At 37.2% G+C, this 17256-nt stretch overlaps 1 protein-coding gene across 2 annotated transcripts in view; it reads left to right on the plus strand.

The window, feature by feature from the left end:
* Positions 1 to 17256, plus strand: part of uif (sushi, von Willebrand factor type A, EGF and pentraxin domain-containing protein uif) — a 78021-nt gene that overhangs the window by 39671 nt on the left and 21094 nt on the right. For both annotated transcript variants that reach the window (XM_068348908.1, XM_068348909.1), the window contains exons 5-16: positions 6819 to 6997; positions 7639 to 7817; positions 8695 to 9080; positions 9211 to 9395; positions 9513 to 9681; positions 9957 to 10098; positions 12417 to 12627; positions 13146 to 13325; positions 13576 to 13758; positions 14233 to 14441; positions 16093 to 16243; positions 16977 to 17179. In XM_068348908.1, coding sequence (XP_068205009.1) covers positions 6819 to 6997; positions 7639 to 7817; positions 8695 to 9080; positions 9211 to 9395; positions 9513 to 9681; positions 9957 to 10098; positions 12417 to 12627; positions 13146 to 13325; positions 13576 to 13758; positions 14233 to 14441; positions 16093 to 16243; positions 16977 to 17179 — 2377 coding nt within the window. The remainder of the gene's footprint in view (positions 1 to 6818; positions 6998 to 7638; positions 7818 to 8694; positions 9081 to 9210; positions 9396 to 9512; positions 9682 to 9956; positions 10099 to 12416; positions 12628 to 13145; positions 13326 to 13575; positions 13759 to 14232; positions 14442 to 16092; positions 16244 to 16976; positions 17180 to 17256) is intronic.

Consider the following 17256-nt stretch of genomic DNA (forward strand, 5'->3'; position numbering starts at 1 on the left):
GAGAGAGAGAGAGAGAGAGAGAGAGAGAGAGAGAGAGAAGGGGGCTGCCTTACTGGTTACGTATTCAACACGTAGCTTGCATGCTGCTACTCCAGGGTCCACGGGTAGAGGAAAAGAGAGAGAGAGAGGGGGGACCTTAATGTCACATGAGAGAGAGAGAGAGAGAGAGAGAGAGAGAGTCTGAGATCACCTGGAGAACGTTCTCCCTCCTGATTGGCCAACAGGTAAAATTGCTATCTGTTCGTTTCTCAGCCAATAGGAGAACAGCCTCTGATTCATCTCTCTCTCTCTCTCTCTCTCTCTCTCTCTCTCTCTCTCGTCTTAGAAATATATCTTAACAAGGAAGCGATCTAAAAACGTTTACACGGAATCATTAAACCAAATTAACATCATAATTTCAATTTAAATTGATTAAATACATTCATATGATCATTTCCAATGTTCACGCCAATGCATAGTCATTCATCCGGTGAGAAGTTATTCAATGAATGTTATTTCATTCACTGTAAATTGCTTGATTAAAAAACACATGTATCTCTGGAGGCAAATGTAAAAAAAAAATAAACAAGGAAGAGACGCATCTCAAAGCTTTAAGGTCACATTATACCCATGACGTGTAAGAAAAAAAATTTAATGATACCCCCTTTAAAAAACACCGTAAGGAAATAACTCTTTATTATGAATTAATTTCACATGATTAACTCGTTAATATTTAAAGGGAATTATTAACTTTCACGGATTGGATAGTTCCGCCTTCGAGTTGATTATTATTATTATTATTATTATTATTATTATTATTATAGGCTAAGCTACAACCCCAGTTGGAAAAGCATGATGGTATAAGCCCAAGGGCTTCAACGGGGAATAATAGCCCAGTGAGGAAAAGAAATTATTATTATTATTATTAATACAACCCAAGCACTCTAACAGGGAAAAATAGCCCAGTGAGGAAAGGAAATTGTTATTATTATTATTAAAACTTAAGCTACAACCCTAGTTGGAAAAGCAAGATACTATAAGCTATATAAGCACTCCAACAGTGAAAAAATAGCCCAGTGAGGAAACGAAATAAGGAAATCAACTACGAGAGAAGTAATGGGTAATTTTACAAAAATCCTTGACCCCTCGGATGTCAACACTCATCAAATGAGCATCTGCTAATCAAACGTAAAACAGTCAAATGAGCGACTACGCGAAATGACTAATTCAAGGATTCTTATAAGATAAGAGAGAGAGAGAGAGAGAGAGAGAGAGAGAGAGACCTTTTTTCACAATCCTTGAAGCACTATTCTTAAGATAAGAGAGAGAGAGAGAGAGAGAGAGAGACCTTTTTTTCACAATCCTTGAAGCACTATTCTTAAGATAGAGAGAGAGAGAGAGAGAGAGAGAGAGAGAGAGAGTATACCTTTTTTTTTCACAATCCTTGAAGCACTATTCTTAAGATAAGAGAGAGAGAGAGAGAGAGAGAGAGAGAGAGAGAGAGTAGACCTTTTTTTCACAATCCTTGAAGCACTATGCAGGAAGTATAAAGCTGTTGTCACGAACCTTTACCCTCCTTGGCTTTTCCTACCTTGTGGAGTCAAGTTTGGGCGCCATATTGCCTCCAATTGGATATATATAGAATTTCTCATGTCCAACAGTCCCAATTCAAGCCAAAACAGTAGTAGGCCTAATCTGTAACCTAGGTTAGGCCTATATCAATCTAAAAACACCTGAGTTATTCCATTTTCTAGATTCATTTTTATATAAGTTTTATTTTGACATACACAAAAAAATATTCTTAATAAATAATATATATATATATATATATATAATATATATATATATATATATATATATATATATATATAGCCTCTGAACCATGGTCTTCCACTGTCTTGGGTTAGAGTTCTCTTGCTTGAGGGTACACTCGAGCACAAAATTCTATCTTGTTCATCTTTCTATTGTTAGTTTTTCAAATTCTTATAGTTTATATATGAAATATTTATTTTAATATTAATAGCTACCCATGTAGATACTGTTTTTTATTATTCAATACTTGTGGTTTATCTATATTCTTATTTCCTTTCCTCACTGGGCTATTTTCCCTGTTGGAGCCCTCGGGCTTATAGCGTCCTGCTTTTCCAACTAATGTTATAGCTTGGAAAGTAATATTGATAATAATAATAATAATAACCATAGCATAGGCCTATGTCTATCTATTTTCTAGATTCAATTTTTTATATAATGTTCCAATGTCCAGTTTTACTTTCACATAATCTGCAATCACGATTGATATTCATAATAAAACAAATGAATATTACTAATATATATTCACAATTAAGTTTGAAAATAAAACACACATGTTGCAGTACAGCTAACAAAACGGAAGCCAGCACAACCTAGACTCAAACACGCAAAAAACGTAACTGTGGCTATGGCGGTGCTCTAAAAAGATGGGGAAATTATATATTAGAAGACCAGTCCTTTAAGGAAAATAGACTACTCAAGTCAATTTCCCCATGGGGAATGAGGGGGGGGGGGAAATGGGGATGAGGTAGTCCATTAACCAATAATTGTATCGGCCCAAACTGGGTTCCAGGTCAGCGCGTGAGACTACTGTAGCTTCTGTTCTGGTCTGGTTACTTTGCATAGAGACCAAGTGGGCTCGCTTCTGGCCACAGAATCTATTGAAATTCGTTATATCCAGGGCTTGAATGACTTTAATTTAAGTATTATAACTTAAATTGACTATAATAACAGCTATAAAGTTATATTTCATAGTAATACCACTTTTTTAAACATTCATAGACCTATGCACATATGCAGGCCAGAGAATCAATTTAAAATATACATTAGCTTAAAATTACTTCAAATGCAATAATACAACCCATATTTGGGCTTGAATTACTTGTAATTTAAGTATTATAACTTGAATTGACTTTATAATAACAGCTATAAAGTTATATTTCAGAGTAATATCATTTTTAAACATAACTGCCTTAGACCCATGCACATATGCAGGCTAGAAAATCAATTTGAAATACACATTAGCTTAAAATTACTTCAAATGCAATAATACAACCCATATTTATTACAAACCAATACTTATAAACTTATATTTAATAGAAATACCACTTTTTAAACGCTAAACACAGCCCTAGACCTATACACGAGGTGCATGCATCCTATAAGTAGGACACATTGGACGAGCAGGTCACAAAATACGGCCAAGAAAACGATGCAGTGACCAATGGCCAGTCGAAATTATCTAGGTCAAATGGGATGGCAAGCCACAGTATGGCAATTGACTAAAGGAAATGAGTTATGGAGTTTTTTATGATGAATAAATTAAAAAACATTTGGTTCTCATGTTTAGGATTTGGTTCAAGATCATTATCTGTTGGGTATTGAAATCTCCGGTTACTTGTAGCCGGTTAATTTATATATATATTATATATATATATATATATATATATATATATATATATATATATATATATATATATATATATATATTCCTTAGCCGTTGCTAGTCCACTGCAGGACAAAGGCCTCAGACATGCCCTTCCACTCGCATTTGTTTATGGTCTCTATGCCAGGTTTTACCCTCATTTTTTCTTAGCCAGTCAATCCATCGTTTTCTCTTCCTTTCCCTACTTCTTTTACAATCTCTAGGGACCCATTCTGTTATTCTTAATGTCCATCTATTGTCTTACATTCTCATTACATGTCCTGCCCATGTCCATTTCTTTTTCTTACATGTTAGAATAGAGCTCATTCGATACTTTTATTTTTAGAGAAACTGTCATTTTAATTTTCATAATCTCATTTTGTTTTCCAAAAGCTGTACATCACACTCACACACACACACACACACACACACACACACACATGTATAAGAGAGAGAGAGAGAGAGAGAGAGAGAGAGAGAGAGAGAGAGAGAGAGAGAGGGGGGGGGGGTTTAGTCATGTCCGTATATGTGAAAGTTTAAATTTTCCAGAAGTGACGTCTTCACAAAACTATGCAATATTAAAAGAATATATATCAATGTTCTTGAGTGAATGTAATTTTATATTGAAGCTAAAGGGGTGAGGAGTTAAAGGAGTGGGGTTTTAACCCCTCCTTTTCGTATTTTGTCCTTCAGATATATTGAAGAAAAAGGAAGAATCACGGTGGATCACCTGTTGAACTTCTATGTCCAAATACCAACACGATCACGTAAACGCTGCACCTCGTATGGCAACACTATTTCGTTTATCGCTCGTTATTTCGTTGATTCTGTGATTTATCGTCGTAAATAACGTAGATTGTAGTTTTTGTGATTGAGATGGACTTATAGAACGATTATGAATGATAGAAAATGGTAAAAAAATTAAAAAGAGCCGATAGGAAATTTAGCCAACTGATATTTCCACTTTCTCCCATGCCATGACTGGGCTGTGATGAGGTGCCATGTCGTGTTTATTATTATTTAAATCTTTTGTAAAGTAATATATTTTTATATAAAATGGATTAAAATCATTTATAATAGATAAAATATAATAACTAGAACGTATACTTCGCCCTGAAATGCTTTATTTATATTAGATAAACTTAGTTAATTCTAAATTCTAAAAAAAAAAAAAACTGGCAATTATCGTACACAAATGTGGTTTGCCTTGAGCGAAAACATACGAAAAAAATTAGACACGAAAAGAAGTGAACAAAAAATGAATTTTAACTATCTGACAAACCTCTATTCTTGATCATGATTCACACTGAAAGAATAAAGAGAGAATATCTCTCTCTCTCTCTCTTTCTCTCTCTCTCTCTCTCTCTCTCTCTCTCTCTCTCTCTCTCTCTCTCTCTCTCTCTCTCTCTCGAGTTTCTCTCCCTAAAGCGATTTCCTAATTCTCACGGATTTGCCGTAACGGATAAAAGGTAGCCCCTTTTGTCTTTGCTAATTCTCACGGATTTGGCGTCACAGAAAAAGAGAGAGAGAGAGAGAGAGAGAGAGAGAGAGAGAGAGAGAGAGAGAGAGAGAGAGAGAGAGAGAGAGAGAGAGAGAGAGATTCATCTTATAGATGCTGGAATTGCCTGGAGGCGCCTGGAAGCTAGTTGATAGCTGGTTGGTTCCTGGTACTACTATAAGTTCAACCTTCACCGTTAAGAATGTCACATTTCCGTTTGAATCACACACACACACACACACACAATCACATATTCATAGGACTAACATTAAAGAATATGAAAATTTAAAACTAAAGACATTTCCGGTTAGAATATAACTCATTTTGGCCTTTAAAATGTAGGGCACAAATGGGAATAAATATATTTACATAGAATATCATTTAAACAATAAATATATTCAGATTATAGAAGATTTCTTCTTCTTCTTTGCCTGAGTTCAACGGCCCCTTGTATCCGTATAGATGTTTTATTATTAATAAAATAGCCGTGTTTGTTCTCAGTAAACATATTTTTTTTTATTTTGTGTAATTGGAATATAACAAAGTAGGCCTACGCATTGTTACTAGGCCTATTCCTATATTAAACTTTTATTAAAATTTAACAACCTAGGCCTACGCTTGACTGAGTCACATATAATTTAATTTCTATTGCATTTGTCCTTTCATATATAAAATAATTTTTTTAATCAATATAAAGAATATATTAATTTACCAAACTATAAGAATTGTGACTATAGGCTTAGATTATCAAAACCTATAGGTTTTTTTCCCATAATTATTCGTGTACTGAACCCGAAGTCTCCTATTATTATTATTTTTATTATTATTATTATTATTATTATTATTATTATTAAATGCCAAGCTACAACCCTAATTGTAAAAAGCAGGATGCTATAAGCCCAGGAGCCCCAACAGGGAAAATAGCCCAGTGAGGAAAGGAAACAAGGAAAAAATGAAATATTTTAAGAACAGTAACAGCATTAAAATAGACATTTCTTAGATAAACTATAAAAACTTAAACAAAACAAGAGGAGAATTATATAGAATAGTGTACCCTCAAGCAAGATAACTCTAACCCAAGACAGTGGAAGACCATGGTACAGAGGCTATGGCACTACCCAAGACTAGTGAACAATGGTTTGATTTTGGGGTGTCCTTCTCCTAGAAGAGCTGCTTACCATAGCTTAAGAGTCTCTTCTACCCTTACCAAGAGGAAAGTAGCTACTGAACAATTATGGTGTAGTAATTAACCCTTTGGGTGAAGAAGACTTGTTTGGTAATCCTGTCAGGTGTATAAGGACAGAGGAGAATCTGTAAAGAATAGGCCAGACTATTCGTTGTGTGTGTGTGTAGGCAAAGGAAAAATGAACCGTAACCAGAGAGAAGGGTCCAATGTAGTGCTGTCTGGCCAGTCAAAAGACCATATAACTCTCTAGCGGTAGAGAACTATGGTTTGATTTTGGGGTGCCCTTCTCCTAGAAGATTAATGTTTTAACCCTTTTACCCCCAAAGGACGTACTGGTACGTTTCACAAAAGCCATCCCTTTACCCCCATGGACGTACCGGTACGTCCTTGCAAAAAAATGCTATAAAAATTTTTTCACCTTTTCATATTTTTGATAATTTTTTGAGAAAATTCAGTCATTTTCCAAGAGAATGAGACCAACCTGACCTCTCTATGACAAAAATTAAGGCTATTAGAGCAATTTAAAAAAAATATATATATACTGCAAAATGTGCTGGGAAAAAAATAACCCCCTGGGGGTCAAGGGTTGGAAATTTCCAAGTACCCTGGGGGTAAAAGGGTTAAACTATTGGTAAATATATACACGTAATCCTTCCATAGATTATTATGTTAACAGTCGCTCGGTCTCTCTTCATTTGCAGATTCGGTTCCGACCTAGTCCTAGTCGAGAGCTACGACCAAAATAACTTCACAGAGAATTTGGCTCACCAGACCCTAGATGCCCCGACCAACAGCTATTGGCTCGGGCTCTTCTCCCTCAATGACCTGTCGACAAATACCCTGGAGTCTGCCGGAGGAAAGCACGTCTCCCTATATTCAGGTGAGCGCCTCAGATGTTGGGCCAGTGTTGTGATCTGTAGTCAATTCTTTTTAGTGGGGCAGGTTTGCACCGACTCGCAGCGGTGATGCCCTTTTCGCTTGGAAAAGTTTCCTGATCGCTGATTGGTTGGACGAGATGATTTTAACCAATCATATAGCAGGGAACTTTTCAGAGCTAGAAGGGCACTGCTGCGAGTCGGTGCAAATGCGCCTCTTTAAAAAAAATTGAGTATAGATGGTGAAGTTTCTGCCCTTATGGCAAGACAACCATTTTTTTTTTTTTTACTGTGATCAAATCCGTCATTTTTTTTTTTTTTTTTTTTTTTTTTTTTTTTTTGAGCAAAGTCCTCAACTTACTAACTTAATAGGTTACAAGATCCTGGTTGTAAGTCAAATTTTGTTACATTTTGTCCTAGGGTCGGCTTCACCTAAACTCACATGCCTATGATTTTCAGCGGCAAAAGTCAACGAACAGTTCCTTTTCATATTGCAAGTGTCGTCTTATTTACTGCTTTAGATTATATAATATTTTACTACAGTATTTTATGTAAACATCCGAATATTTATAAGCCGACGACCTCCTAATGTATCGTCTCTCCGTAGTCGCATTTATTAACGTTGTCCGTTTCAATCTCGTTTCAGGTTTCTGGTCACAAGGCCAACCCCAGGTGAACGATGGCGAGTGCGTCAAGGCGAGGCTCGCCGACAAACGCCAGTCTTGGGAACTGAGCACTTGCGAGACCCTGCTGCCTTTCATGTGCCGTACCAAGGCTTGCACGGAGGGGGCCGTCCACTGCTCCAATGGAAAATGCATCAATAAGGTGAGTTAGAAATCTTTTCAGGAAGTGAAATGTATTGAAATATTCTTTGCTGAAAAATGTCTCCATGAGCTGTCATTGGTAGGTGTATCGTTGTTGAAAATCCACGTTAATAACAGATTTTAACGTAGGAAGAATCTATTTTTGGGCTCGAGCCATGTCGTCCTGATGGAAGGTCCCTTCGGCAGCTTCCTACTGTATAATATTTCTGCGAATGATATTACAAGAGAATTACCGTCAGGTATCACAGGGTTCCAACCCCCGGAACGACTATCCGAAGATATCGTGTATAATCAGGGACGTATCCTGAGATGACCATGGAGAAATTATCTCTTTGGAAAATAGTTTAATGTCGCATTATGTATGTGCAAGCAAATATTATCAGCTTTATTCTCTTATGTACAATCAAAGTTATATTAATCTGCATTAATCTAATATTACTATCATACTTTGTTTCATAGCAAATTCATTTACAATTTGTCACTCGTGTTAATGGTTATTATTAGTAAATTTTGTTATGATACTTCTTTTCATATTGTGTTTATGAAAATGTCAGAAGACCCACAATAAATCTAATCTGTTACAGGGCTTCTGTACCCGTTAAATTTCAGTTTGTAAGTGACATTACCTGAGAATTCGTATGCGCGAATGAAAACATTAGTATGTGAATTAAGGCATGATACAATACCAGTAAGAGTAGAGATTTTATTATGTTTAACATCTCCAAAGGAAAACATGCTGATTCTTTGTAAGAATGTACGCATATATAATTCTATTTTCCTTAATCTACGATGGCTATAGGAGCTTTTTTCAGGATCAGTAGCCCTTATTAATCTTGTGCTATTCAATAACAGAAAATAATCCACAAATCCTTTCCCAGGCATTCCTCTGCGACGGCCAAAACGACTGCGGCGACATGTCCGACGAAATGAACTGCCCCAACCAGTGCAATTTCTACATGAAAACCTCCGGGGACTCCATTGAAAGTCCCGAATACCCCAAGAAATACGGACCTAACTTGGACTGCAAGTGGACCCTAGAAGGACCCGTGGGCCACAATGTCATCCTCCAGTTTTACGAATTCGACACAGAAAAGAATTTCGACACCGTCCAAATCCTGAGCGGAGGGCGCACCGAAGACTCGGCCATGTCGCTCACGACTCTCTCGGGACGTCAGGACCTGACGGATAAGCTCTTCATCTCCGCCTCTAACTTCATGATTCTCAAGTTCAAGACGGACGCTTCGGTCGAGAAACGCGGCTTCCGGTAAGTCGTTTGCCCCTCTTGATCTCATTAAATCCCCTGGCAGATTGAATTTCTATTTCAGTGACTTTAAAATAAAGTTTGATTGCACGTCTTTGAGTGGTTCTGACTTCCTTTATTTGCCTCTCGACAGAGCCTCCTGGAAAACCGAGCCCCAAGACTGCGGAGGCGAGCTGCTCGCCACGCCTCAGGAGCGGATACTGACGTCCTATAACTACCCCTTGGAGTACCCTGGGGGTCTGGAGTGCCTCTACACCCTCAAGACACAGCAGGGAAGAGTCATCACCCTCGAGATACTGGATCTGGACTTGGAAGATGGCAAGAGATATTACATTTTGAAGTGACGATTATCTGAGAACATCTCTGTCATATTATATATGATGTACGTAACTATCGTAGTAATTCTAACCATCTTTATTCTTAATCTTCCATTAGATAAAGACTTCATCCTCATCCGGGACGGCAATTCTCCCTCCGATGCCCTGCTGGCCCGTCTTACTGGAAGCCAGGAAAATAATCCCCGCTTTGTGATCTCCACGGGTCCGGTCATGTACTTCTACTTCCAGACGAACTTAGGAGTGTCCAAGAGAGGATTCAGGATTAAGTAAGTGATTACAGTATAGTCTTTTTCAGTTCTAAGAAATATGTATTGTATAACTTTTGTCTGTCTCCTTGGTTTAAAGATTACGCTACTTTGAAATGCAGCGACGTCTCACCTATCATTAATGAAATTCTTATTTAGTTTTATTTCATCAAAACCGGTATATTATATGCTTTATTCATTCCCAGTAAACGTACCATACTTAACAAATGATAGATTTTGCTATTATTTTTTCGCAAATGATATTCAAAAACCTTTATCTTCCTTTCCCCATCCAGGTATAATTCTGGGTGCACTGTCAACATCGAAGCCAGCAAAGGCAGCATTTCTTCCCCAGCGTTTGGCATCAGTAATTACCCAACTAACCAGGAGTGCAGATACCTAATCAAGAGGCCTGGTGGCGGTCCTCTCTCGCTGAAGGTATCGTACCTCTTTTGCATTTTTACCTTTGTGATATCTAGATTACTGTGTCGTACGTATAAAAAAGTAAATGAAATATGTTTTGTGGCCTTACTGTTTTGAAAGCCAAGTTACCGTATCATACGTGTCAAAACAATTGAAACACGTCTTGTAGTCTTACTGTTTTGAAAGCCAAGTTACCGTATCATACGTGTCAAAACAATTGAAACACGTCTTGTAGCCTTACTGTTTTGAAAGCCAAGTTACCGTATCATACATGTTAAAATAACAATTGAAACATGTCTTGTAGCCTTACTATTTTGAAAGGTAAATTACCGTATCCTACGTGTTAAAACAATTGAAACAGGTATTGTAGCCTTACTGTTTTGAAAGCCAAGTTACCGTATCATACGTGTCAAGATAATAATTGAAACACGTTTTGTAGGCTTACAGTTTTGAAGGCAAAGTTACCGTATCATACATGTCAAAACAATTGAAACATGTCTTGTAGCCTTACTGTTTTGAAAGCTAATTTACCGTATCATACGTGTCAAGATAATAATTGAAACACGTTTTGTAGGCTTACAGTTTTGAAAGCTAATTTACCATATCATACATGTCAAAATAATAAATGAAACACCTTTTGTAGCCTTACTGTTTTCAAAGCTAAGTTACTATATCATACGTGTCAAAACAATTGAAACACGTCTTGTAGTCTTACTGTTTTGAAAGCCAAGTTACCGTATCATACGTGTCAAAACAATTGAAACACGTCTTGTAGTCTTACTGTTTTGAAAGCCAAGTTACCGTATCATACGTGTCAAAACAATTGAAACACGTCTTGTAGCCTTACTGTTTTGAAAGCCAAGTTACCGTATCATACAGTGAACCCTCGTTTATCGCGGTAGATAGGTTCCAGTCGCGGCCGCGATAGGTGAAAATCCGCGAAGTAGTGACACCATATTTACCTATTTATTCAACATGTATATTCAGACTTTTAAAACCTTCCCTTGTACGTAGTACTGTTAACAAACTACCCTTTCATGTACAGAACACTTAATGCATGTACTACAGTACCCTAAACTAAAACAGGCACAAATATTAAAGGTGATTTTATATCATGCATTTCCTAAACATGCTAAAAAGCACGATAAAAAATGGCAACCAATGTTTTGTTTACATTTATCTCTGATCATAATGTAGAAACAAACTGGAGGTAGAGCTTTGCTTATTACCCAGACATATTTCCCATACTTTTCCCTTGGAACTACATCACATCTTCCTACTTTAGATATATATATATATATATATATATATATATATATATATATATATATATATATATATATATATATATATGTGTGTGTGTGTGTGTGTGTGTGTATATATATATATATATATATTTATATGTATACACATACATACCTACATATATACATAAATACATACATGCATACATATATATATATATATATATATATATATATATATATATATATATATATTACTGTATATATATGGGTTATGGAAAAAATCCGCGAAGTGGTGAATCCGCGATGGTCGAACCGCGAAGTAGCGAGGGTTCACTGTACATGTTAAAATAACAATTGAAACACGTCTTGTAGCCTTACTATTTTGAAAGGTAAATTACCGTATCCTACGTGTTAAAACAATTGAAACAGGTATTGTAGCCTTACTGTTTTGAAAGCCAAGTTACCGTATCATACGTGTCAAGATAATATTTGAAACACGTTTTGTAGGCTTACAGTTTTGAAGGCAAAGTTACCGTATCATACATGTCAAAACAATTGAAACATGTCTTGTAGCCTTACTGATTTGAAAGCTAATTTACCGTATCATACGTGTCAAGATAATAATTGAAACACGTTTTGTAGGCTTACAGTTTTGAAAGCTAATTTACCGTATCATACGTGTCAAAACAATTGAAACACGTCTTGTAGCCTTACTGTTTTGAAAGCCAAGTTACCGTATCATACGTGTCAAAACAATTGAAACACGTCTTGTAGCCTTACTGTTTTGAAAGCCAAGTTACCACATCATACGTGTCAAAACAATTGAAACACGTCTTGTAGCCGTACTATTTTGAAAGGTAAATTACCGTATCATACGTGTCAAAATAATAAATGAAACACGTTTTGTAGCCTTACTGTTTTGAAAGCCAAGTTACCGTATCATACGTGTCAAAATGATAAGTGAAACATGTTTTGTAGCCTTACTACTTTGAAAGCCAAGTTACCGTATCAAACGAGTCAAAACATAAACGAAACACGTCTTGTAGCTTTACAAGTAAAATGTGACGATTCTTTTGGACATTCCAGTTCACCGACTTCAACGTGGAAGAGAAGGACTCCATTCAGGTATACGATGGCATGACCTCATCGCAGAGCATCCGACTGCACTCTGGAAACGGCTTCTCGGCCAAAAACCCCCCGACCATCCCGCTCACAGCCGATTCTGGAGCTCTCTTCATCACTTTCAACTCCGATCCCTTGAGGTCAGATAAGGGATGGTCTGCAAACTTCTCTGCCGGTCAGTAAATCAGTTCGATTGTTCGGACTTTTTTCCTTATGTATATTTATTTGTTTTTAAGGAACTTCCAAGAACGTCCACAGAGATATAAGTTGTTTTGAATACATTGCGTAGTGCTGCCATCTAAAACTTTTAATTTATAAATCATATCTACATATGTTGTAAAACTTTGAAAAGAAATAAGCTTATCTGTTGTAAATTTTGTGATATTTTGCATATTCACTTAATCAAAAGACTAATTTGTCAAGGTCAGATCGCACTAGGAAATATCAATGTCTTCTTATGTATTAACGTAGCTAGATAGTCTACATTAACCAGGTGATTATATTAAATATGACAAGTAAAGCACTATATTAGAATTGCATTTTTACTTTAAAAATTGCTATACATATGCAGTAATGCATTTATGCATTTAATCATACTTATTTAGGAGAAAGGACAACACGTCAATTGAAAAATTCTGTTTAGAATTGTCTCCGTTGGATTTTTTAACAGCTTCCTCCCCCTCCTTTTTATAGATTGCCCAGCCATGACTGCCGGTGAGGGCGCCATTGCTTCGTCCAGGGACACCTCGTTCGGCAGTGTCGTGACCTATTCCTGCCCGAAGGGACAAGAGTTTGCCAATAACAAGAGCAGCATTGTCACCACGTGCATGCCCGGAGGCCAGTGGTCCGTCGATTACGTTCCCGACTGCCAAGGTGGGTGGTTGGAATTGAAAATTAAATCTGAAGGAATTAAGAAGAAAGAGGAGTTTCCTGCTTAGTTGAATGATCATGCCCTTATTGCTCGTCAATTTACCTATAGTATTTGAAATCTCTGTTGATGTACTCCATAAGATTCCTATTTAATTTCTAACACGTCTTCACGACATTAATTTCTAACACGTCGTCACGACGCCAACGTGCCACAGAAATGTCGTCGTTCTAACGCCTATCTCTTCCCGTACAGAGGTATATTGCGGCCCAGTTCCCCAAATTGATAATGGGTTCAGCATCGAGGCAACCAACGTGACGTACGATGGCCACGCCAAGTACCAGTGCTACGCTGGCTTTGGCTTCCTCAGCGGCGCACCTTTTGAAACTGTGAGGTGCAACGAGCATGGTCAATGGGACAGGCTGCCAGAGTGTCTCGGTGAGTAATCCGTCGATGGAAACGTATCGCTTCCACTAGGTACTAAGACAAAGAAATCATCTGGATTGTAAACTTTACTATGATTTCATTTGTATGGATAATAACAGTAGATTAATCTGAGATTGCAGTAGGAGGTATGAAACTACACACTTGCAAACATGACCATAACGTTTTAAAGTATTTAAGAAGGTTTCTGCCATCGTATCAGCTTTCATTAACGTTGCTCTAGGCTAGTTTATAAGAACTTAATCTCAAGATCTGTATTGACCCACGATTATGTTTATGCAAAAACATTGAATTATGTTTTCAGGTTATTTCAAAGGATTATGGTTACAAAATACTGCACAAAGGTCTGGAATTATGGGCTTTACATTACTTCCTCCACGGCAAATAAAGCCTGACGTTACTCAATCACTTACGGACAGTAAGAATATCTCTCAGTTTCTAAATTTTCAAATCATATTTCCTTTACAGCCTCGCAGTGTCCTCCCCTGCCCGAAACTCCATTCGCCGAGCAGACTGTCCTGAACGGAGGCGGCCGAAGCTACGGCACTGTCGTGAGGTTCGAATGCGAGCCCGGATACTTCCGCACGGGGCTCCCAGTCATTCACTGCATGTCCAACGGATCGTGGTCCGGAGAAGTTCCCACGTGTGCTAGGATTAGGTGCTTCGATTATCCAGAGGTAAGTTATTAGGAAAAGAACAAGTTTTAATTTGCTTTACTAAATGTTTTAACCCTTTTACCCCCAAAGGACGTACTGGTACGTTTCACAAAACTCATCCCTTTACCCCCATGGACGTACCGGTACGTCCTTGCAAAAAACTGCTATTTACATTTTTTTACATATTTTTTTATAATTTTTTGAGAAACTTCAGGTATTTTCCAAGAGAATGAGACCAACCTGACCTCTCTCTGACAAAAATTAAGGCTGTTAGAGCAATTTAAAAAAATATATACTGCAAAATGTGCTTGAAAAAAAAAAAAATAACCCCTGGGGGTTAAGGGTTGGAAAGTTCCAAATAGCCTGGGGGTAAAAGGGTTAAAAAACAGAAAATTAATTTAATTTAAATATGTAAGGGGATTTGAAATTTGGTCAGATGTACAAATTTTTAAACAGCGTGATATAAAGTGTTCGTGTGTCTTATATACATCCAACTTGCATGTGTTTGTGTGTGACTCATTGTGTAATGTATGACTGTATGTGTCAAACATAAGGAATAAATCTATAATCTCTTCTAAATGTTATGCATGTACAGTACATTACTGTGAATAGCACAACATAGGACATACATACATACATATACCAAGGCACTTCCCCCAATTTTGGGGGGTAGCCGACATCAACAAATGAAACAAAAACAAAAAAAGGGGACCTCTACTCTCTACGTTCCTCCCAGCCTGACAAAGGACTCAACCGAGTTCAGGCCAAGGTTTGGGTGGATGGATGGAGTGAAGAAAGCTCTGAGTGATAGGAGGATAGATGTGAGAGAGGCAAGAGAGCGTGCTAGAAATAGGAATGAATGGCGAGCGATTGTGACCCAGTTCCGGTAGGCCCTGCTGCTTCCTCCGGTGCCTTAGATGACCGCGGAGGTAGCAGCAGTAGGGGATTCAGCATTATGAAGCTTCATCTGTGGTGGATAACAAGGGAGGGTGGGCTGTGGCACCCTAGCAGTACCAGCTGAACTCGATTGAGTCCCTTGTCAGGCTGGGAGGAACATAGAACATAAAACATTTAAAATTTCTCCTTCCCTTTGCATAAATAGCTCTGCTAAAAGAATTTTTTTCATCATTTTAATTCGTGGATTCCTCTAAAATGTAGGATAGAATAGTGTATTATATTATGATTAACCCTTTTACTGGGTTAATTGGAACTTTCCAACCCTTAACCCCCAGGGGTTATTTTTTTTCAAGCACATTTTGCAGTATATTTTCTTTAAATTGCTCTAACAGCCTTAATTTTCGTCATAGAGAGGTCAGGTTGGTCTCATTCTCTTGGAAAATGCCTCAAGTTTCTCAAAATATTATCAAAAATATGCAAAAAAAAATATAAATAGCAGTTTTTTGCAAGGACGTACCGGTACGTCCATGGGAGTAAAGGGATGAGTTTTGTGAAACGTACCAGTACGTCCTTTGGGAGTGAAAGGGTTAATAAATAAACTATAGGAGAAGTAATGAACAATTAAGAACAGTAACATTAATATATTCTTCGTAAATTATAAAAAGAACTTTTAAATGATCCGCCTTTGCAGATACTGACATTCAGTTCTTCGATACGATAATACGGCTGCATTTTGTATTTACTTATGTTCAATATATCCTTTTTTTAATTTCAGGTTGAGAACGGCTTCATAACAGACCTGACCAAGGATTACTACTTCGGGGACGAAGCACGCGTACAGTGCCACCGGGGGTACAAGCTCATCGGGAGCCCAACTATCCAGTGCGGTCCTAACCAGACGTTCGTAGATGTTCCTACTTGCGAAGGTAACTAACATAATCTCCACAGTCTCAAAGTCTTCCTCCATATTATTATTATTATTATTATTATTATTATTATTACTAGCTAAGCTACAGCCCTAGTTGGAGAAGCAAGATGCTATAAGCCCAAGGGCTCCAACAGGGAAAAATAGCCAAGTGAGGAAAGGAAATAAGGGAATAAATAAACGATAGAAAAAGTAATGAACGATTGAAATAGAATATTTTAAAAACACTAACAACATTAAAACAGATATTTCATATGTAAACTATTAAAAGACTTATTTCAGCCTGTTCAACATGAAATATATTATCATTATTATTATTATTATTATTATTATTACTAGCTAAGCTACAACCCTAGTTGAAGAAGCAAGATGCTGTAAGCCCAAGGGCTCCAACAGGGAAAAATAACCTAGTGAGGAAAGGAAATAATGAAATAAGTAAACGATATAAAAAGTAATGAACGATTGAAATAGAATATTTTAAAAACACTTAACAACATTAAAACAGATAATTCATATATAAACTATAAAAAGACTTATTTCAGCCCATTTAAGATGAAAAAAAATTTGCTGCAAGTTTGAACTTTTGAAGTTCTACTGATACAACTAGAAGTTCTTAGTTGGATTGGCTATGTAAAGAAATCTGTGTTAATTCTTCTTCGATGATATATAACGACAAAGATCGCTTTGTAAAGCAGAATAGAATTAATACTTTTTTTTATCTATCAACAATCCAGATATCAACGAATGCGAGGCAGCTCAGTGCGACGGAGCCTCGACCGATTGCAAGAATACTCCTGGTGCGTTTACTTGCATGTGCAAGCCAGGTTTCCGGCCCAACCTGGACTGCCGTCCGAGAGGCGACCTCGGCGTCTCCGACGGCGGGATTCCGGACAACGCCATAACCGTGTCTTCTACGGCAGCAGGATACGAGAAGAATGTAAGTTATGGAACCCTGTATTGATTCGTGAGATTATTGATGATAGTGTCATACATCATACATACATATACCAAGGC

The sequence above is a fragment of the Palaemon carinicauda genome, chromosome 25 (assembly GCF_036898095.1).
Source record: "Palaemon carinicauda isolate YSFRI2023 chromosome 25, ASM3689809v2, whole genome shotgun sequence".
In the NCBI taxonomy this organism is placed as follows: domain Eukaryota; kingdom Metazoa; phylum Arthropoda; class Malacostraca; order Decapoda; family Palaemonidae; genus Palaemon; species Palaemon carinicauda.